The following is a 22,500-nucleotide window of genomic DNA, read 5'->3' as shown; positions in this document are numbered from 1 at the left end:
CATCCATCTCTCTCTCTCTCTCCCTACCTGTCTCCATCCATCCATCCATCTCCCTCCAACTAACTAACTACGTACCTACCTCTGTCTCTCTCTCTCTCTCTCTCTACCTACCTCTGTCTCCATCCATTCATCTCTCTCTCTCCCTACCTGTCTCCATCCATCCATCCATCCATCTCCCTCCAACTAACTAACTAAGTACCTACATCTCTCTCTCTCTCCATCCATTCATCTCTCTCTTCAACTAACTACCTCTGTCTATCTATCCATCCATCTACCTACCTCTCTCTCTACCTATCTCTGTCTCCATCCATTCATTCATTCATCCATCACTCTCTCTTCAACTAACTAACTAACTAACTACATCCATCCCTCTCCCTCTCCCTCTCTCTCCCTCTCCCTCTCCCTCTCCCTCTCTCTCCTCTCTCTCTCTCTCTCCCTCCCTCTCTCTCTCTCTCTCTCTCTCTCAAACCTGGAAACAGGGGAAACATTTCCCTTCTACTTTGGATAATGCTGTTTTCGAGTCATGTGGGAGTTCCTGGCTGCAGGATATAGGGCTCTATCAGGGCTGGATCAGAATATTCTACTATTTGAATATCTGTTCGTTTGGTAGGTATTTGATTTCCCATATGGGGACAACATGTTTGTCCCGCAGACATGATAGAGTACCTTGTACTTCTCGTTGTGAGCGTGCGTTGTGACGTGCTCTTCTGCACAGATGGCGTCTCCGTAAAACTGTTTGCAGAGCAGGCAGAAGAATCCTCTGACGGGCAGCAAGAACTCCGAACCTGCAGAACCAAAAAACACACGCGACACGTTTTAAAACACACGGGACGAGGTAAAGCTAACGGCCAATCATGTTTACCTGGCGGACATCTCCGATTGTGCAGAACCTGTCAGGACAGGAGAGGGTCAGAGGGACATGGGATCAGAAAACATGAAGTATAAAACATGATGTATAGATCTGAGTTCAGAGCAGTAACCCACGGAGAAGGGTTGAGTCCCGCCACTTCCTGTTTCCACCGTGGGACTTTATTTCAGTAAAAACGTGTCGAGTAGTGAACGGGGAGAGACTGACAATGTTCTTGAATTGAGCCATGAATTACACAGTCTGTCAGTTTAAAAGATCATTTAGCGAGTGAAGAAAGTCTCAGTTTGTCGTAGTACTGCTTAGTTTTGCGGGATACTGCTCATTGAACTACATCTCTCGTCTCACACGATACACATGACCTCGCTCGCCAGCTTAGCTCGGGTCCCAAACACACGTAACGGTATCTTAGCTGATTTCATCAGCCGGGGAGAGAGAGAAGGTGTGAGTAATGTTACATCCTGGTACCAAACAGACAGACAGCACAGCAAAAATACTGTCAGTTTATTTTTACTTTAGTATTGACACTAAAAGAGTCTCTCTCTCTCTCTCTCTCGACCTATTTTAACAATCTGAGTGCACGGTGTGCAGCGCCTGGAGCAGGTGTGTTTAGGGTGTCTCCAAATCCACTTCTGCTGGTTTGACGGCTGATAAAAGTGTCTGTGTGCCGGGCGCCTGGTTCTAAAGGGTTGTTCTTAGTGTCTTCATTAATCAGAGGTATGTTTTGGGCGTAACATGCAATCAACCAATCAGAGATCATCTCCCATTCCCTTTAAAAGCCAGGCGCGTTTGGACCTTGGAGCATTGCTGTTATGATGGAAGATTTGCACCAACATAATTGTATGTGTGTGTGTGTGCTGCTGTGTGTGTGTGTGTGTGTGTGTGTGTTGCTGTGTGTGTAACAAGCATGCACCTGAACACACCTCCCTGTAAGACCAGCACGCCCAGAATGCACCTGAACACACCTCCCTGTAAGACCAGCACGCCCAGAATGCACCTGAACACACCTCCCTGTAAGACCAGCACGCCCAGAATGCACCTGAACACACCTCCCTGTAAGACCAGCACGCCCAGAATGCACCTGAACACACCTCCCTGTAAGACCAGCAGAATGCACCTGAACACACCTCCCTGTAAGACCAGCACGCCCATGGGGCCACAGATGGGTGCAGGTACATTTGCTGTTTAAACAACGTAGGCGCTGGAAGGTCTTAAACTAGCAAAGACACTTGCGTTGGGCTTTGTGCTGCGCTGGGTGCAGGATGGGGCCCACAGTGTTTTTCTTTCTAGCGAGCGAGGTGATGTATACAGAGAGAGAGAGACGAGAACAGGATCAAACAGAACCTAAACATTACCTGTCTCTCCCCGTTCACTACCAAATTCACTACATTTTTACTGAAATAAAGTCCCGTGGTGGACACAGGAAGGAGCGGGACTTACTTCAGGGAGTGTAGTAAAATCAGGACAGGATCTGTTGTAATAACACACCTGTAATGAGAAGTTAAAGCACCTGTCCAAAGGTTACCGCAGGACGTTACATTTTGAGGATGAGACATGAGAAACATATGAATTGACATCAGAGACGTGGACAGGAGTCTCTTCTGTGGTTTCCCCGAGAGTCTTTGTCTTTTCGTTAGCACTCTGTGACTTCGTTAGCACTCTGTGACTTCGTTAGCACTCTGTTTTCTTTAAGAGACAGAGAAAGTGCAGCAGAGATCCACCTGGAAGCAGAAGATTGGCTAACAACATTCAGCGGCTCCAACACCGGCAGCATCGGGACAAAAAGAAGCAGCAGTGTCGGGATCAGAGGTGGAAAGACTTCAACCATATTGTTCATCAACATAAAAGTACTTTTATGTTGATGAACTTGTACTTAAGTACAAGTACTGCTACGGAACTGCTACGTGATGATTATCACCGAAGCCTGGCTGAACACACTCATCCCTGACGGCAGCTAGCACCGAATTTAAACAATGTCTGAGTCTTGTTGCCACGTAAGGGCCCTGTTCATGTTGCACAGACATTTTAATTGCATTTTGTGTCTGTTAAGAGGCACAAAAGGCACTCTTTAGAGCAGTGTTTATCAAATGGGGGTACGTGTCCCCCTAGGGGTCCTCTGGAGGACTGCAGGGGGTACGTGTCCCCCTAGGGGTCCTCTGGAGGACTGCAGGGGGTACGTGTCCCCCTAGGGGTACTCTGGAGGACTGCAGGGGGTACGTGTCCCCCTAGGGGTACTCTGGAGGACTGCAGGGGGTACATGTCCCCCTATGGGTCCTCTGGAGGACTGCAGGGGGTACGTGTCCCCCTAGGGGTACTCTGGAGGACTGCAGGGGGTATGTGAGATATGTAACAAGGCTGTTGTCCAGAACATTGTCCCTCTTTATGTAGAATTTATTTTTCCTACCAAAAATGTGACATGTGTGTCTCCTTCTTTGGACCTGATCTATCCTTCCTTCTACTGTCCTCCTACTTTTTACAAGTTTCTCGCTTCTTTCTTCTTATGTCACTGTTTTTGAAGTTTGTGATACTATTTTGATCTATTCTTGCCTTCCTTCCTTCTTTCTAATCATCAGTTTTTGGCTGTTGTTTAGTAAATCCATCGCTGACAGCGCTGTACTGTTCCTCTTTATAGAGACTTATTTTTCTACCAAAAATGATCAGCGCTGGTCAGGAGGTACATGGCTTAAAGAAACCGTTCAAAAGAGGAACATTAATGAAAAAAGTTTGAGACCCACTGCTCTAGATCATGCCCCCAAAACTGTGGTTTCAGCTAACTGGGAGCTCTACACGCAGCAGCAACGATTTGGCTTTTTTCTTCTATCGAGAGTACTCGCATATTTACAGCGATCAAGTTTAACGTAAAAATTAGCCGGAGTTCTCCTTTAAGTTGAAGTGAAATTACTGTTTTTTACGGTTTTAAACAGTAAAAGCACACAAACAAAAGGGACTGGATGACAGTAACGAGAGTGACTGTAGTTTGGGACTTTCCACCTCTGATCTGACGGCTGTTTTTGGGGGAAATGTGCGAGTACCTTTGGCCGGTTTGGTCAGCTTCTCCTCCGACAGAAGGCTCTTGCCGGCTTTAGACAGACAGGAAGCCCAGGGCCGGTCGTACGGGTCCAGAGTCTGGGAGGAGAGGCAACACGTAAAGGGCTGTCCAGGTGTGGATATCAAACCAACACTAAGATATCGTTCTGCACAGCCAACGGACACTCCTGCTGAAGAGTCAGAAACCTGCTGCCACCGAGATCTGGAGCAGAAAAACTGATCTATGTCTGAATGTGTCTCGGTGATGCTGTTAGCTTGTAGAAAATCCTCTTTACACACACACACACACACACACACACACACACACACACACACACACACACACACACAGAGAGACACACACACACACACACACACACACACACACACACACACACAGAGAGACACACACACAGAGACACACACACACACACAGAGACACACACACACACAGAGAGACACACACACACACACACAGAGAGACACACACACACACAGAGAGACACACACACACACACACAGAGAGAGAGACACACACACACACACACAGAGACACACACACACACACACACAGAGACACACACACACACACACACACACACACACACACAGAGAGAGACACACACACACACACACACACACAAGAGAGACACACACACACACACCACACACACACACACACACACACACACACACACAGACACACACACACACACAGAGAGACACACACACACACACACACACACAGAGACACACAGAGAGACACACAAACACACACAGAGACACAAACACACAGAGAGACACACACACACACACACACACACAGAGACAGGTACGCACACACACACACACACACACACAGAGACACACAGAGACACAAACACACAGAGACACACCACACACACACACAAACACACACATACAGAGACACACACACAAACACACACAGAGTATTCTGTATTTACTGTTTGTTTATTCCATATCATTATTTAAACATGTTTCTATGTGTGGGAAGTTCCTCCTAAGTGCTGCTGAGCTGCTGATAAATCTCTGATTCTGATCTCTGAATACTTACTAAGGAAGGAAAGATCATCAGATCAACAGCTGATTCGTGGCTTTTCAACAGGAGTGTATGTGGACAGATATATAAAATATAAATATATAAAATATAAAAACCTAAACTAACCTTTCGGTGCGTTTTGCTGTGCAAGTGCGTGAAAAAATCAAACATGGAACCAGAGGTGACGTTACAGCTTTTGCACCAGTGATTTCCAGCGTCATAGTATTCAAACGGCTCCGGGGGCGGAGCATGAGCGGGGGTGTCGGCGGGCGGTTTGTCCGGGCACGCTCTCGCCGAAGACAGCGCCGCTGCCACCAAAGACGAAGACGATGACGATGATGATGCCTGTTAAGAAGCAAAAGATGGAGGTGAGAGTCAACGTGGCGGCACACAGTCTGGGTTCACTCAGACTAGAAGCTGATGCGTGCTTCCTGGACGCGATATTTTTTTACCCACTATGGCCACGCCAAGACCCGCCCTGCAACAGCTACTATTGGCCAGGCGTCCATGCTTATGCAAGGCAACGTAACCTGATTTGTACAGGTCCTATCCTCTGACCAACGGACCTTTATCACAGCAGCCATGTTGACTCGTCATAGCAGGAAGAGCAACAGCTGACCCTGATCAGCTTAACAATGGCTCAGTTCCATCAAGTGTCCCAGTGAGATATCTCAGTGAGTCAGCATGACCAATACCAGGACCTCTCCTAAGTGGAATGCAGCCATCAGTAATGGTTTAATATCAGGGTCTCTCCTAAGTGGAATGCAGCCATCAGTAATGGTTTAATACCAGGACCTCTCCTAAGTGGAATGCAGCCATTAGTAATGGTTTAATACCAGGGTCTCCTAAGTGGAATGCAGCCATCAGTAATGGTTTAATACCAGGACCTCTCCTAAGTGGAATGCAGCCATCAGTAATGGTTTAATACCAGGGTCTCTCCTAAGTGGAATGCAGCCATCAGTAATGGTTTAATACCAGGACCTCTCCTAAGTGGAATGCAGCCATCAGTAATGGTTTAATACCAGGGCCTCTCCTTAGTGGAATGCAGCCATCAGTAATGGTTTAATACCAGGGTCTCTCCTAAGTGGAATGCAGCCATCAGTAATGGTTTAATACCAGGGTCTCTCCTAAGTGGAATGCAGCCATCAGTAATGGTTTAATACCAGGGTCTCTCCTAAGTGGAATGCAGCCATCAGTAATGGTTTAATACCAGGACCTCTCCTAAGTGGAATGCGCCATCAGTAATGGTTTAATACCAGGGCCTCTCCTAAGTGGAATGCAGCCATCAGTAATGGTTTAATACCAGGACCTCTCCTAAGTGGAATGCAGCCATCAGTAATGGTTTAATACGGGACCTCTCCTAAGTGGAATGCAGCCATCAGTAATGGTTTAGTACAAGGACCTCTCCTAAGTGGAATGCAGCCATCAGTAATGGTTTAATACCAGGGTCTCTCCTAAGTGGAATGCAGCCATCAGTAATGGTTTAATACCAGGGTCTCTCCTAAGTGGAATGTAGCCATCAGTAATGGTTTAATACCAGGGTCTCTCCTAAGTGGAATGCAGCCATCAGTAATGGTTTAATACCAGGGTCTCTCCTAAGTGGAATGTAGCCATCAGTAATGGTTTAATACCAGGACCTCTCCTAAGTGGAATGCAGCCATCAGTAATGGTTTAATACCAGGGTTTCTCCTAAGTGGAATGCAGCCATCAGTAATGGTTTAATACCAGGACTCTCCTAAGTGGAATGCAGCCATTAGTAATGGTTTAATACCAGGGTCCCTCCTAAGTGGAATGCAGCCATCAGTAATGGTTTAATACCAGGACCTCCTTAAGTGGAATGCAGCCATCAGTAATGGTTTAATACCAGGGTCTCTCCTAAGTGGAATGCAGCCATCAGTAATGGTTTAATACCAGGACCTCTCCTAAGTGGAATGCAGCCATCAGTAATGGTTTAATACCAGGGTCTCTCCTAAGTGGAATGCAGCCATCAGTAATGGTTTAATACCAGGACCTCTCCTAAGTGGAATGCAGCCATCAGTAATGGTTTAATACCAGGACCTCTCCTAAGTGGAATGCAGCCATTAGTAATGGTTTAATACCAGGGCGTCTCCTAAGTGGAATGCAGCCATCAGTAATGGTTTAATACCAGGACCTCCTAAGCGGAATGCAGCCATCAGTAATGGTTTAATACCAGGACCTCTCCTAAGTGGAATGCAGCCATCAGTAATGGTTTAATACCAGGGTCTCTCCTAAGTGGAATGCAGCCATCAGTAATGGTTTAATACCAGGGTCTCTCCTAAGTGGAATGCAGCCATCAGTAATGGTTTAATACACAGGGTCTCTCCTAAGTGGAATGCAGCCATCAGTAATGGTTTAATACCAGGCCTCCTAAGTGGAATGCAGCCATCAGTAATGGTTTAATACCAGGGTCTCTCCTAAGTGGAATGCAGCCATCAGTAATGGTTTAATACCAGGACCTCTCCTAAGTGGAATGCAGCCATCAGTAATGGTTTAATACAGGGTCTCTCCTTAGTGGAATGCAGCCATCAGTAATGGTTTAATACCAGGGGTCTCTCCTAAGTGGAATGCAGCCATCAGTAATGGTTTAATACCAGGGCCTCCTAAGTGGAATGCAGCCATCAGTAATGGTTTAATACCAGGGTCTCTCCTAAGTGGAATGCAGCCATCAGTAATGGTTTAATACCAGGGTCTCTCCTAAGTGGAATGCAGCCATCAGTAATGGTTTAATACCGAGGGTCTCTCCTAAGTGGAATGCAGCCATCAGTAATGGTTTAATACCAGGACCTCTCCTTAGTGGAATGCAGCCATCAGTAATGGTTTAATACCGGGACCTCTCCTAAGTGGAATGCAGCCATCAGTAATGGTTTAATACCAGGGCCTCTCCTAAGTGGAATGCAGCCATCAGTAATGGTTTAATACCAGGACCTCTCCTAAGTGGAATGCAGCCATCAGTAATGGTTTAATACCAGGGTCTCTCCTAAGTGGAATGCAGCCATCAGTAATGGTTTAATACCAGGGTCTCTCCTTAGTGGAATGCAGCCATCAGTAATGGTTTAATACCAGGGCTCTCCTAAGTGGAATGCAGCCATCAGTAATGGTTTAATACCAGGGTCTCTCCTTAGTGGAATGCAGCCATCAGTAATGGTTTAATACCGGGCCTCTCCTAAGTGGAATGCAGCCATCAGTAATGGTTTAATACCAGGGTCTCTCCTTAGTGGAATGCAGCCATCAGTAATGGTTTAATACCAGGGTCTCTCCTAAGTGGAATGCAGCCATCAGTAATGGTTTAATACCAGGACCTCTCCTAAGTGGAATGCAGCCATCAGTAATGGTTTAATACCAGGGTCTCTCCTAACTGGAATGCAGCCATCAGTAATGGTTTAATACCGGTCTCTCCTTAGTGGAATGCAGCCATCAGTAATGGTTTTAATACCAGGGTCTCCCCTAGTGGAATGCAGCCATCAGTAATGGTTTAATACCAGGGTCTCTCCTTAGTGGAATGCAGCCATCAGTAATGGTTTAATACCAGGGTCTCTCCTTAGTGGAATGCAGCCATCAGTAATGGTTTAATACCAGGACCTCCTAAGTGGAATGCAGCCATCAGTAATGGTTTAATACCAGGACCTCCCTAAGTGGAATGCAGCCATCAGTAATGGTTTAATACCAGGGCTCTCCTAAGGGAATGCAGCCATCAGTAATGGTTTAATACCAGGACTCTCCTAAGTGGAATGCAGCCATCAGTAATGGTTTAATACCAGGACTCTCCTAAGTGGAATGCAGCCATCAGTAATGGTTTAATACCAGGGTCTCCTAAGTGGAATGCAGCCATCAGTAATGGTTTAATAAGGGTCTCTCTAAGTGGAAGTGCGCCATCAGTAATGGTTTAACACAGGGGTCCTCCTAAGTGGAATGCAGCCATCAGTAATGGTTTAATACCAGGCCTCCTAAGTGGAATGCAGCCATCAGTAATGGTTTAATACCAGGGTCTCTCCTAAGTGGAATGCAGCCATCAGTAATGGTTTAATACCAGGGCTCTCCTAAGGAATGCAGCCATCAGTAATGGTTTAATACGGGGGCTTCTCCTAAGTGGAATGCAGCCATCAGTAATGGTTTAATACCAGGGCCTCTCCTAAGTGGAATGCAGCCATCAGTAATGGTTTAATACCAGGGTCTCTCCTAAGTGGAATGCAGCCATCAGTAATGGTTTAATACCAGGGCCTCTCCTAAGTGAATGCAGCCATCAGTAATGGTCTGAACACACCTGTGTGTTTCCTACTATGACATGTCAACATGTCTGCCGTGAAAAAGGTCTATTGGCTATCCTAACCTTAACCACTCGAGGTCAAATGCCTAACCCCGACCAATGGAGCAGCTTCGTAGGGCGGGTCTTGGCGTGGCCATAGTAGGATTCCTGATTTTGCTTCCTGGGCGCGGCCTGGGCGACTGTGCGTGGAGGGTCTGCGCAGCGTCGCGACTGCGCTTTAACACAAGAAGCACGAAAACAGCTGTAAGGCTCCACCTCCAGCGCTACGTTTTGGTTTTTAAGCGTTTGAGTTAAAGTGATCTCGGTGCACCAAGTGCTTTTATCTCCGTTTAAACTAACACGCCCAAAACCTCATATCTCATCAACATCCTGGTATCCTGGACATAAACAGGATGCAGCGTGGAGACTCCTCCCACTGCTGGTAGTTACCATGGTAACGTCAGTAGCTTTAAGTCTCAGAGAACGAGACGCCTTGACCGATGAGAACCAATCAGGACGGAGAAACGATGGCGTCGGTGTTGCCAGAGGGGGAGACACCAGAGCAGGGAGAGAGGGGAAACAACCAGAGCAAGCGGGGAGGAGGGGGGACCCAGAGCAGGGGAATGAGAGGGGGGACAGACCAGGGGGGAATGAGGGGGAGACACCAGAGAGGGGGGAATGAGAGGGGAAACACCAGGAGCAGGGGGAAGGAGAGGGACCACCAGAGCAGGGGAATGAGAGGGGAAACACCGAGCAGGGAGAAGGAGAAGGGGACAACGAAAGAGGGGAATGAGAGGAGGACACCAGAGCGGGGGAATGAGAGGGGAACACCAGAGGGGAGGGGGAAACACCAGAGCAGGGGAATAGAGGGGGGGACACCAGCAGGGGAATAGGGAAACACCAGAGCAGGAGGGGAATGAGAGGGGAGACACCAGAGCAGGGGGAATGAGGAACAGAGAGGGGAATAGGGGACACCAGAGCAGGGGGAATGAGAGGGGAAAAACACAGCAGGGGGAATGAGAGGGAGAGGGGAACACCAGAGCGGGGGAATGGGGGGGGGAGAGACACCAGAGCGGGGGAATGAGAGGGGAAACACCAGAGCAGGGGGGGAATGGGGACACCCAGAGAGGGGAATGAGGGGGGGGGACACCGAGCAGGGGGAATGAGGGGGGAAACACCAGAGGCCGGGGGAATAGAGGGGAGACACCAGAGCAGGGGGGGAAGGGGAACACCGGAGCAGGGGGGGGGAATGGGGGAAACACCAGAGCAGGGGGAATGAGAGGGGGGACACCAGAGCAGGGGGAATGAGAGGGGGAGACACCAGAGCAGGGGGAATGAGAGGGGGGAACACCAGAGCAGGGGGAATGAGAGGGGGAAACGTAGCAGAAGATATTCCTTTTTGAACCAAAACGTAGCGGTGTAAATGTAGAGTTCTGTCTTTTTAAACTCCAAAAACTTCACAAAATGTTAAAGAGTGAGAGAGTCTTACCTTGGCTGAGCTCCGGACTCCAGATGTTAGGAAACAAATGATCGAGACGATCCGGAAGTCGCGTTTGTTTATTTATTTCTGCAAGGTTCAACACTAGCTACGTTTCCATCCACACGTTTCTATCCAAATTAAGTGATATCGAATGAAAAATGCCGTCATGGAAACAGTAAAATTCGATAGAATTTCATGAATATCGACCCAAAGTAAATACGTTCGGTCTCATCAGACTCTCTCTCGATCGATATGTATATACGGCTTATGAGATAAACGCTGATAGACACGTTATTTGCCGAATAAATGAATTACAGTGCCTTGCGAAAGTATTCGGCCCCCTTGAACGTTTCGACCTTTTGCCACATTTCAGGCTTCAAACATAAAGATATAAAACTGTAATTTTTTGTGAAGAATCAACAACAAGTGGGTCCCAATTATGAAGTGGAACGAAATTCATTGGCTATTTCAAACTTTTTTAACAAATAAAAACTGAAAAAGTGGGCGTGCAAAATTATTCAGCCCCTTTACTTTCAGTGCAGCAAACTCTCTCCAGAAGTTCAGTGAGGATCTCTGAATGATCCAATGTTGACCTAAATGACTAATGATGATAAATAGAATCCAGCTGTGTGTAATCAAGTCTCCGTATAAATGCACCTGCTCTGTGATAGTCTCAGAGGTCCGTGTAAAGCGCAGAGAGCATCATGAAGAACAAGGAACACACCAGGCAGGTCCGAGATACTGTTGTGGAGAAGTTTAAAGCCGGATTTGGATACAAAAAGATTTCCCACGCTTTAAACATCCCAAGGAGCACTGTGCGCGATAATATTGAAATGGAAGGAGTATCAGACCACTACAAATCTACGAAGACCCGGCCGTCCCTCTAAACTTTCAGCTCATACAATGAGAAGACTGATCAGAGATGCAGCCAAGAGGCCCATGATCACTCTGGATGAACTGCAAAGAACAAAAAGCGAAGGTGGAAAACTTCCGCCCAGGAAAAACAATCAGTTACTACACAACACATATCTTGTATTTAAGAGAAAAAAAGAAAAAACACATTTATTAATATATAAAAAAAATTAAAGTTTCATGAAAAGCCCCACCCACCACACACAACACACACATAAAAAAGGGAAGTAGGTGCTCAGAAAAAAAAAAAACAAAAATTTAACCCAACAAAACAAAACAATAAGGTTAAAAAAACAAAAAACACCACCCCCCACACACCACCAACACACCAAAAAACAGTGAAAGGCGGGGGTGGAAGCTTATGGGTTTGGGTTTGCTTTCACACAAAAAAAAAAAAAAAGATAGGTAAAGATGAAAGGAAGAAAAAAGAAAAAAAAAACAAAAAAAAACTAAAAAAAACCCGAAAGAGATTGCAAAAGGCCACGAGACTGGGATCGGAGAAGTGTCTTACAAAAAAAAAAAAACAAAAAAAACAAAAAAAAAAAACACAAAAAAAAAGTTACAAAAAAAAAAAATGACAAGGTAAAAATGGCCAAAACAAAACCCAGAACCGGAAAAAAAAAGAAAAAGAGCAAAGAACAAAAAACTGCTGATCTAACATCCCCCACCCCCCCACCCCTCCCCCCCGGCGGTATGGACAAAAGAGGGGGGAAAAGGGGACGTCCTAAAATTCAAAAAATAATCCCCACTCCCCCCCAAGCCACACCCACAGCAAAAAAAACCAAAAAGGAACAAACAAAAAGTAGGGAAAGGGGGGAATAATATTTTAACTTACTTTCTATTTTTTATTTTTTTAAAAGATATATAATTATCCATTAAATTATTTCCACCCCATTATTGTGGGCCTTTTTATTAATTAATCCCCCAAAATATATTTATTTTTCTCTCTGTTATGAGTCAAATAGTTGAAAAAGGGAAAAAACAAAAAAGTGCAAAAAACACCAAATATCTCAAAAAGACCAGGAAAACGCTTTAAGTTTCCCGTCATTTCAAGAAGCCACCCCCCCAAAAAACAAAAAAACCCCAAAAACAAAAACGAAAGGCCCCCAACAAAAAAAACAAAAGTACGAAAAAACAAAATAAAACATAAATTTAAATTAAAAAAAAAAAAGGCATTACTACAAAATAAAATAAAAATAATAGTAAAAAAAATAAACAAAGGGGAGGAAAAAAAGACAAACGTTCAAGAGAAGTAAGGGGAAGGGCGCGTGTAGGATAAGCCCTTGGGGCCAAACGCACTAGGTGAAGCCCAAAAGCAAACAAAAGAGGGAACCCCCCCAGAAATATGTCTACAAAACGCACCACCCCCCAACAACCCCAAAGCTCCACCACCACCTACAACACCCAAATCAAGATCAAACCCCCCTTTTGACATTCTATTTGATCTAACAAAATATTTTATCTGCTTTATCATATCCTTATATATTATTTATTGTTTACCCTACCCGTAACGTAGGCCATTTGCTTGCCTTGACCCACCACAACACAAAGAATAAAAACGCTCCCATAATAAAAGTGAAAACTGTACCAAAGCTATAGTTTGAAAAGGAATTTTAGCTCCTTAATTGTTGATTAAAAGGGCTTTAGGAAATAAAGCCCACTTTGTTTACAAAAAAAAAATTTATTAAGTTTAATAACAAAAAAGGTGCGAAAGATTAAGGGGGAATTAAAAACAAAGGAGAGAAAAAAAAAAAAAATATACTGGTGTTGGGGAGTGAAGAGAAAAAAGAAGGGCTAACTTAGAATAAAATAAAAAAAAAAAATTGCGGTTTTTTTTGTCTTTCTTTTAATTTTTTAAATTTTTTTATTGGCTTTTTTTGCTTGTTTTTTCTTTTTTAATAAAAAGGTCTTTGTTTGGGCATCTTGCCTTAAAATTAAAATAAAATTGCCCGCCAATTGCAAAGAACCAAAAAAAAGAAAAAAATGTGACTAGCAAGTAGGAGAGAAATGAAATGAGTTGTTCTGCCGGGGAAAAAAAAGAAGGGACCCCGTTCATTAGCAGCCGCAGAGGCTCCCCCTCTATCGCCCACACCAGGGCTTCTTATGTTTTTCTCATAAACTAATTTCTGTCTGCTTGGGGTTTCTTAAAATTTTTTTTAATGTTGGGTATGTTGTTGCGCTTCCGCAGTGTGAAAATGAACGGAAACACCTTAAAAATGTCTCAAATCAATTCGATATACCAATGTAATCGCAAAACAGCGATGTGTGACGTCATTACCCAACAGGTTTTTATTGGCTTTAAAGCCGTTGGATGGAAACACACTTTCACACTCAGCTTTATTCACGAGTTTTTTTACCGAACTTCAGATAATTCGATTGACAAGTGGATGGAAACTTATCTAGTGACAGCTGACAACGGCCCAGGGAAAGGCAAATTAAATATATATAGCAATAACCCACTTGTGGCCGGGTTGGCCCAGTGGGTAGAGCAGGCGCACATGTACTGAGAGGCTTATGCCTTGACACAGAGGTCCAGGGTTTGAATCTGACCTGTGATGATTTCCTGCATGTCTTCCCCCTCTCTCTCTCTCTCTCCCTATCACCTAGCTGTCCTGTCCATTAAAAGGTGAAAAAGCCCCAAAAATAATCTCTCACACTTGCCTGTAAACAAAATTTGAATAATTTCCAGCCTCCACTCTCCGTATGAATTTAGCATGTGTTCATACTCTGTAAATTAAGATACAGACCCATGACCTTAACCTTTGTCGTTATTTGATAACCAATAATTAAACCCTATTTGTATAAAAATTAATATCAAGCGAGTAGAAAAGAAAAAGAAAAACCCAAACGTTGACCCCCTCAGGGTTCTTTTCACTTTCACAGTACAAACTCCACTCGCTCAAAATCTATTTTAACTGGCCTGTATTCAAAGAAAGATTTGCAAAAATGTCCAAAAACGCTGAAAAAACCCAACATAAAAAGGGTCGTATTCAACAGTCATTCTCCGCGCCCCAAGAGAGCCATGACATCATATATGGTACAGCCAATCAGGTTACTGGGCTGTTAGAGCTACTTTCCCCGGGCCATCAGGAAACCCTTAACGTTGATCCTTGCTCTGTAAGCTCAGCTCTTTCAGTTCTGACGCACAGACGTCTGAAATAAAGCCTGCTTCTTCTCTTATTGATTTATTAAAAAAAAAAAAAACGGTAGCTTGATGAACAAACAGCAAACACATCCTGCACAGATGTTTTCACAATAAAAGCCTCTCAGTAGCTCACAGGGCAGGATTCCCTCCTTTTCTGACAGGCTTTTATTGTGAAAAGACCGGAAGACAAAGAGGTTTTCTAATTCCTAACTAGCGTTCCTTAGAGTCGAGATATCTTCATAAGCCTTTTCTCTGCTTCTATCCTCCCTGAAGTATACGTTCGCTCGTATCGAGCCTTCATGTTGTTGTTGTGTGTAAATAACGTGCGAATAAACCGCAGCGATGGACCGTTTCACCGTATGAAAAGGGACGGTAATCACAACCGCGGTAAAGGAGACTTATTACACATTCTTCCACCAAAATAAACCTTCTGTTTTAATTCCTTTTTAAGGCGCTGACACACCGAGCCGATAACCGGCCGTCCGACAGTCTGGCGAGGTGGGTGACTCGAGTCCGTTCGGTTTGGTCTGTGCTGTCGGCCTTCGTTTGGGCCGATTTGACTTGTTGAATCGGAGGGCGGGCAGTCGGACTCAAATGACCCATCTGATTGGTGGAGAGCTAACCGGGAAATGGGGAGCGGGATGAGCGTGACCAAAGTCTCTCAAAATCTGATGAAAATCTTTTAAAAAATTTTGTTGGTAAAAAAAAAAAAACGAAAAAAAAAAAAAAAAAAAAAAAAAAAAAAAAAAAAAAAAAAAAAAAAAAAAAAAAAAAAAAAAAAAAAAAAAAAAAAAAAAAAAAAAAAAAAAAAAAAAAAAAAAAAAAAAAAAAAAAAAAAAAAAAAAAACCCTTTTTTTTTTTCAAGGGAAAGAATTTTAGTACAATATGAGATCGGATTCTGAATGAGCCGCCATGACGAGAAGCCAGACCCCATGTGACGTGTTCGTCCAATCAGCTGCCGGTTTTCATATCAGGTCTCGTCTCTTCGGTGAGTTCTGAGGAACTTTTTGGACCAACTCGGGGAGACTGATCAGTCCCACCGGCTCTACTGCTGACGGTCGGCCATCTGGTTGGTGTGTCAGAGCCTTAAGAGTCTTTATAACTGATAATAATAATAATAATAATAATAATAATAATAATGTAATAACCTCATATTTACTTAGACATTGAATCTTAAAATATTTATATTATTTCTTAGTAACCAGGGACTGAAGTTAACACCTTTTTAGCACCAAATGTGGGTAAAATCACCAAAGAAAAAGATCTAAATATATATATTCTAAGCATCATTAAATGACACTGGTTTTGTAAGAATCACTTTAACACTTAATTGTGTCTTCTTCACAAGTTCATCAACGACTGAAGCGTGTGCATTTCACTTCACCAAGACACCATTCACACATCCGACAACTCTTCGATGAAGGTGCGTTGGAAAACATCACCTTTAGACCGGTCTGGTCTACAAGGTCTGACTCAACTGGAGGCCACAAAGGTTAACTGGAGGCCCTGGTTGTAACGCCTCAGTCTTTATCTGAGGGAAACCTGTTATTAAAGTTATTTTAATCCACACGCTGTACGACTTAACATCTGTCAGTAGAGATGCACCGATTACAACTTTCTAGGAATCCAGATTCTGATTTCTGATTCTCTCTGAGTTAGGCCGGCCGATTCAGATTTTAGGGGTATTAAGGGACCACTAAGGCCTATATAAAAAGATACTTCAGATACAGTATTAGGGGACCACTAAGGTCTATATAAAAGAGACTTCAGATGCAGTATTAGGGGACCACTAAGGTCTATATAAAAGACACTTCAGATACAGTATTAGGGGACCACTAAGGCCTATATAAAAGAGACTTCAGATACAGTATTAGGGGACCACTAAGGCCTATATAAAAGAGACTTCAGATACAGTATTAGGGGACCACTAAGGCCTATATAAAGAGACTTCAGATACAGTATTAGGGGACCACTAAGGTCTATATAAAAGAGACTTCAGATACAGTATTAGGGGACCACTAAGGTCTATATAAAAGAGACTTCAGATACAGTATTAGGGGACCACTAAGGTCTATATAAAAGAGACTTCAGATACAGTATTAGGGGACCACTAAGGTCTATATAAAAGAGACTTCAGATACAGTATTAGGGGACCACTAAGGTCTATATAAAAGAGACTTCAGATACAGTATTAGGGGACCACTAAGGTTCTTGGTGTGGTCCCTCCATGTCCTACTGTCTCCTTGCAGGTGTTGCATATTGTAAACTTATCTTCTGCTCACACGCTGAAGAATGTCCAAACAGCTGACATGTTGCAGGTTAACTCACCAGGTTCCCTACATGTGGGAGAATAGCGCCGACACGCTTCACGAGAAGTCGAGAGAAAGGAAAGAGAGACCGAGCTGTGGCGACCGAGCTGTGGCGACCGAGCTGTGGCGACTGAGCTGTGGCGACCGAGCTGTGGCGTGCGTGCCTCCTTGAGGACTGTAACTCTATAACTTCTGTTGTCAGTTAATTGTAGCGTTGACCGGCATGAAATCGCCATATGTCAGACTGACCTGCTGCTCGCCCCTCACGGCCGGTCTATCGGTGCATCTCTACATGTCAGACCGTACGAAGGGAATCTTAAAAACTAAATAACTAGATCATAAATAACCTGACTGCACACTCCCATAAGCTTCATTACAGGCGATTAAAGAGAGTTATATTTAGCTTTTAAACTGAGAAATATCCAACAGTGTGACGTAAAGATCCCTAGCTATGACTGAGTACTTCCTGTGTCACCTGCTCGGCAGGTGTCTGTACCTTCACAGTGGAGCAGCCCGCGGCGGCCGTGCGTCCATCGGGACTCCTCGCCGTGGCGGCCACCGCCACCGCCTCGCGTTTCTTCTTCTCTGGCGGCGCCAGCTCGTCCTCCGGTTCCTCGGAGGGTTTGGCGGCCCTGCGCGGCCGGTCGGACGGGAGCAGGCCGAGGATGAGCGCGATCTTCTCGATCTCGTTGCGGCTCTTCTCGGCCGCCTCGTGTTCCCGCCGCAGGCTGGAGATCTGCCCCATGACGTCCTCCTGCAGCCGGCCGATCTCCGCCAGCAGCGGGTCTTTGTGGCCGTCCTTCTCTCGCCGTTTCTTCCTCAGCAGCTCGCCTGCAAAACAACACGCACGCCTTTACCTACGCTCCACGGAGAAAAAGACAACTTAAATGACTAAATAAGCAGCAGAAACGTCAACAAAAATGTGACAAAAGTGCGACCACAATGTCGATGAAAAAAACTAAACTCATCTCAACCAGCTGGGTTTCACCCAGGGGGTCAGCCAGCCTCCACAAACTGAAGCTGCTGCGGCGCCATTTTGATGCTACCAAGCCATCACCTCCGCCCATAGTTTCAGCGATATAGAAACAGCTTTGTCCCAGCGGCTATACGTCTATTAAATAAGGAGTAGCAATACAGATCTGCTGCATTTTGTTTATTTTTTATTATTATTATAATATTGTGCCTGCGGAACTATTGATTTATTATATTTATGAACAATGATGTCTCCTTTGTTACGTTATGTCGTATAGTCTGCTGCAGATTGTGTTTATATGTGTGTATAAAAAGGAGGCTGACCCACCCAACCCCCACTGTAAGCCAAATATACCTTTGGGTATTAATAAAGTTACATCACCTCCCGTTAGCATCACCTCCCGTTAGCATCACCTCCCGTTAGCATCCCATTGACTCCCATTCATTCTGACGTCACTTTGACAGAGAATAACTTTACATCTGAAGAGTTTAAAGACTCTATTTGTCCGTTGTTTATTTCTAAAGAAACACGACAATGTATAAAAGGCTCCATTACCTTGTAGCTCACGTTATGGCTCCGTAGCAGACGCTTTTATAACAATAGGCTAACGATTGGGTCATAACCACGAGACTTACTGTCACACAGTAGAGGAATTACCGTATAGTACAGGAGAAGCTCACAGGCAGTTTGGACTTCCATTATCTGTTTAGGTTTTACTAATGTTAACTGCTTGATCGTAATGACTAATGTTAACTAGCATGTTAGTGATCAGTAATTAGCCTGTGCCTATGTTATCTCCTTACATATACCTACGCTCTCCGTCTCTGTAAGATTGGGAATGATTGAGATTTCTCTCGGCACAGCTACCAGAAGACTTCACACTTTCAGACAGGTTGCTCACGTCACATCTACGTCTTCAAGCTCAGCTGGAGGCTGCTCAGTAACGCTCAGCCAGCACCGGGAAAGAGACTTCTGACATCCTTCACTGGTCTCAGAGACAGACACAGGGTCTGCTGGTCCAGTCTATATATATACTGTCTCTGGGTTTTTACGGCTGACTACCTCTGCTTCACTTACACGCTCAGTCTACAGAAAGACAACCAAATACTGGACCCCACCGTTAACACGAGGCCGTGATGCTCAGACCTCTGGGTCATGGACTGAGTCTGATTATAACAACCTTCAGAAGTTAAAAATAAAAAAACGACAAAAATGTAAAAAAAAAAGACCTTTAAAAATGTCGAAGATAGCGACTAAAACGGCAAAGAAAAAAGTGAGAAAAACAAAGACCGTGTTGCTAGGCGGTGACGGCGTCTGTGCGTGCACGGCACACGTGCACTGACCTTGCTGCTTGCGGAGTCTCTCCAGCTCCTTCATCAGATATTCCTTCTTCTTCATGCGGACGTCTCTCTCCTGCCTCAGCTTCTCTCTCTCCTCCAGAACCTGAACGCAACACGGACACACACACACACACACACACAGATAGATAGACAGACACACACACAGAGAGAGAGAGAGAGAGAGAGAGAGAGACACACACACACACACAGAGAGAGAGACACACACACACAGAGAGAGAGAGACACACACACACACACACAGAGACACACACACACAGAGAGAGACACACACACACAGAGAGAGAGAGAGACACACACACACACACACACAGAGAGAGAGAGACACACACACACACACACACACACACAGAGACACACACACACACACAAAAGAGACACACACACAGAGAGACACACACACACACACACAGAGAGAGACACACACACACAGAGAGAGAGAGAGACACACACACACACAGAGAGACACACACACACAGAGAACACACACACACACAGAGACACACACACACACACAAGAGACACACACACACAAGAGAACACACAGAGAGACACACACACAGAGAGAGAACACACACAGAGAGAGAGAGAGACACACACACACACACACACGGTTAGCTTCACCTTCCCTGTTTCCAGCCGCTACCAATCACTGACTGAACCTGATGCATGATGGGAAACCTTTTGTTTCTGGCTCTCATTGTTCTGCTCCTCAGAAACTCTCCTGTCATGGCCGCTGCTCGTCTTCCCCTTCTCGCCATCCGGAGCAAACGTCTTCCCCAAACCTGACAACAACAACAACAACAACAGATTTAAATATCCAGCAGCATGGTGGAGAAACTCTGCTCCGTTATCTTACACCAACATCGGAAAAATAGAGACTAAACTTCACAACAAAAGCATCAGAAAGTCTCAGAAACATTGAAAAAAAGGAGTTAGTGTGACATTCAGCAAGCCAACAGCATCTTTTAGAAACTTAGAAAATAGAACATTTAGAAATTAAATTAGAACTTACAAATCTAGAAAAAATTTAAACAAAGTTCCTGACTTTCAGAAATAGTTTTTACAAAGTTTCTGACTTCATTAAAAAAAGTAAATAATAAAAATAATAATAATAATAATAATAATAATAATAATAATAATAAGTTGTGTGATGTGTGTTCACGTTTCTGAGGAATCTGTGTCAGGATAAACATGACATCACAAAGCCATGAAAATGTTTTTAAAAAATGCGACAAAAAAACTGATAATTAAACTCAAACACACACACACACACACACACACACACACACACACACACACACACACACACACACACACACACACACACACAATATAATTAAACTCAAACAATCTTCTTTTATAGGAATATAACTGTTTGAGTTGTGTTATCTTGTGTTAAAGGTGAATATTGGTGCAGTGATGGACCGACCTTTGGCGCTGGGCTCGGCGCTGGCCGTCTTGTTGTACGGGTGTTTGTAGGGCAGAGCGGGGGGGAATTCCTCGGGGCTGTGGGGGGGCAGGGCTATGCTGGGGGGCGGGTACATGGGCGGCCACTGCTGGTGCATGTAGGGCAGGTAGTTCCCGTACTGCCCGTACCCCGGCGGGGGGAAACTGGGCGCCAGAATGCCCGGGTGACCCTGAAACAATGAAAACCATAAAAAACTATTCTAATAGTCTGACAACATTATGGGATGGATCCCTACAGAGATAGACCTTTTAGTTAAAGAGTAAGATCCTTTTAGTTTAACATGAAACAGCCCCGAAATCACCATCACCAAACTACACCAGACTCCATGTAAATAATCAGGACTTTTAGCGTGTATAGAGCCAGCATATCTCCACCAGACTCCATGTAAATAATCAGGACTTTTAGTGTGTATAGAGCCAGCATATCTCCACCAGACTCCATGTAAATAATCAGGACTTTTAGCGTGTATAGAGCCAGCATATCTCCACCAGACTCCATGTAAATAATCAGGACTTTTAGTGTGTATAGAGCCAGCATATCTCCACCAGACTCCATGTAAATAATCAGGACTTTTAGCGTGTATAGAGCCAGCATATCTCCACCAGACTCCATGTAAATAATCAGGACTTTTAGTGTGTATAGAGCCAGCATATCTCCACCAGACTCCATGTAAATAATCAGGACTTTTAGTGTGTATAGAGCCAGCATATTTCCACCAGACTCCATGTAAATAATCAGGACTTTTAGCGTGTATAGAGCCAGCATATCTCCACCAGACTCCATGTAAATAATCAGGACTTTTAGCGTGTATAGAGCCAGCATATCTCCACATGTAAATGGGTGAATTTATTTAGTTTATTTCAACCAAACCAGAGTGGTGATTGTTGGAACAGTGGAAAGATGAACCAAGACGGCTTTTGATAGTTTTATTTAGTTTCTGTCCACTTTGAATGAAGTGTGTTTTACGATGATAAAAGTCCTGATTATTTACATGGCGTCTGGAGGAGTTTGGTGATGGGGATTTCGGGGCTGTTTTGTGTTAAACTAAAAGGATCTTACTCTTTATTAATAACTTCAAGATTATCCCTATTAAAGTCTGTTTAGAGCAGATATAAAATGTGCCATTTGAACCGATTGACAGCGAGTTGAAACATGTTGCTAATCTTGTAACCAGCTCGTTCCCAGTTTGTCCAACTGTTTAAACACAGATATGCAGATAATAATGCTCCACAATGATGTGAAATTGCAGCTTTTTTTTACTGGAAAACGTAACATTTTCTTGAGGGGAATAACCCCTAAACCCTCCGTCAAATACGAGAGAAAACCCTGTTTGTCCCCAGTTTGTCCCCAGTTCGTCTCCAGTTTGTTCCCAGTTCGACCCTAGTTTGTTCCCAGTTCGACCCTAGTTTGTCTCCAGTTCGACCCCAGTTTATCCCCAGTTTGTCTCCAGTTCGACCCTAGATCAACCCCAGTTTGTCTCCAGTGTGACCCGTTTGTTCCCAGTTTGACCCCAGTTCGTCCCCAGTTCGTCTCCAGTTCGTTCCCAGTTTGACCCCAGTTCGTACCCAGTTCGTCTCCAGTTCGTTCCCAGTTTGACCCCAGTTCGTCTCCAGTTTGTTCCCAGTTTGTCCCCAGT

At 44.4% G+C, this 22,500-nt stretch overlaps 1 protein-coding gene across 1 annotated transcript in view; it reads right to left on the bottom strand.

The window, feature by feature from the left end:
* Positions 1-22,500, bottom strand: part of znf318 (zinc finger protein 318) — a 42,877-nt gene that overhangs the window by 9,632 nt on the left and 10,745 nt on the right. The window contains exons 8-14 of the mRNA XM_039784670.1: positions 20,826-21,033; positions 20,075-20,178; positions 19,379-19,478; positions 17,559-17,893; positions 5,079-5,297; positions 3,898-3,991; positions 667-785 (exon numbers count right to left, since the gene is read on the bottom strand). Coding sequence (XP_039640604.1) covers positions 667-785; positions 3,898-3,991; positions 5,079-5,297; positions 17,559-17,893; positions 19,379-19,478; positions 20,075-20,178; positions 20,826-21,033 — 1,179 coding nt within the window. The remainder of the gene's footprint in view (positions 1-666; positions 786-3,897; positions 3,992-5,078; positions 5,298-17,558; positions 17,894-19,378; positions 19,479-20,074; positions 20,179-20,825; positions 21,034-22,500) is intronic.

This window comes from Perca fluviatilis, chromosome 19 (genome assembly GCF_010015445.1).
Source record: "Perca fluviatilis chromosome 19, GENO_Pfluv_1.0, whole genome shotgun sequence".
Lineage (NCBI taxonomy): Eukaryota > Metazoa > Chordata > Actinopteri > Perciformes > Percidae > Perca > Perca fluviatilis.
This window is presented reverse-complemented; position numbering and strand designations above follow the sequence as displayed.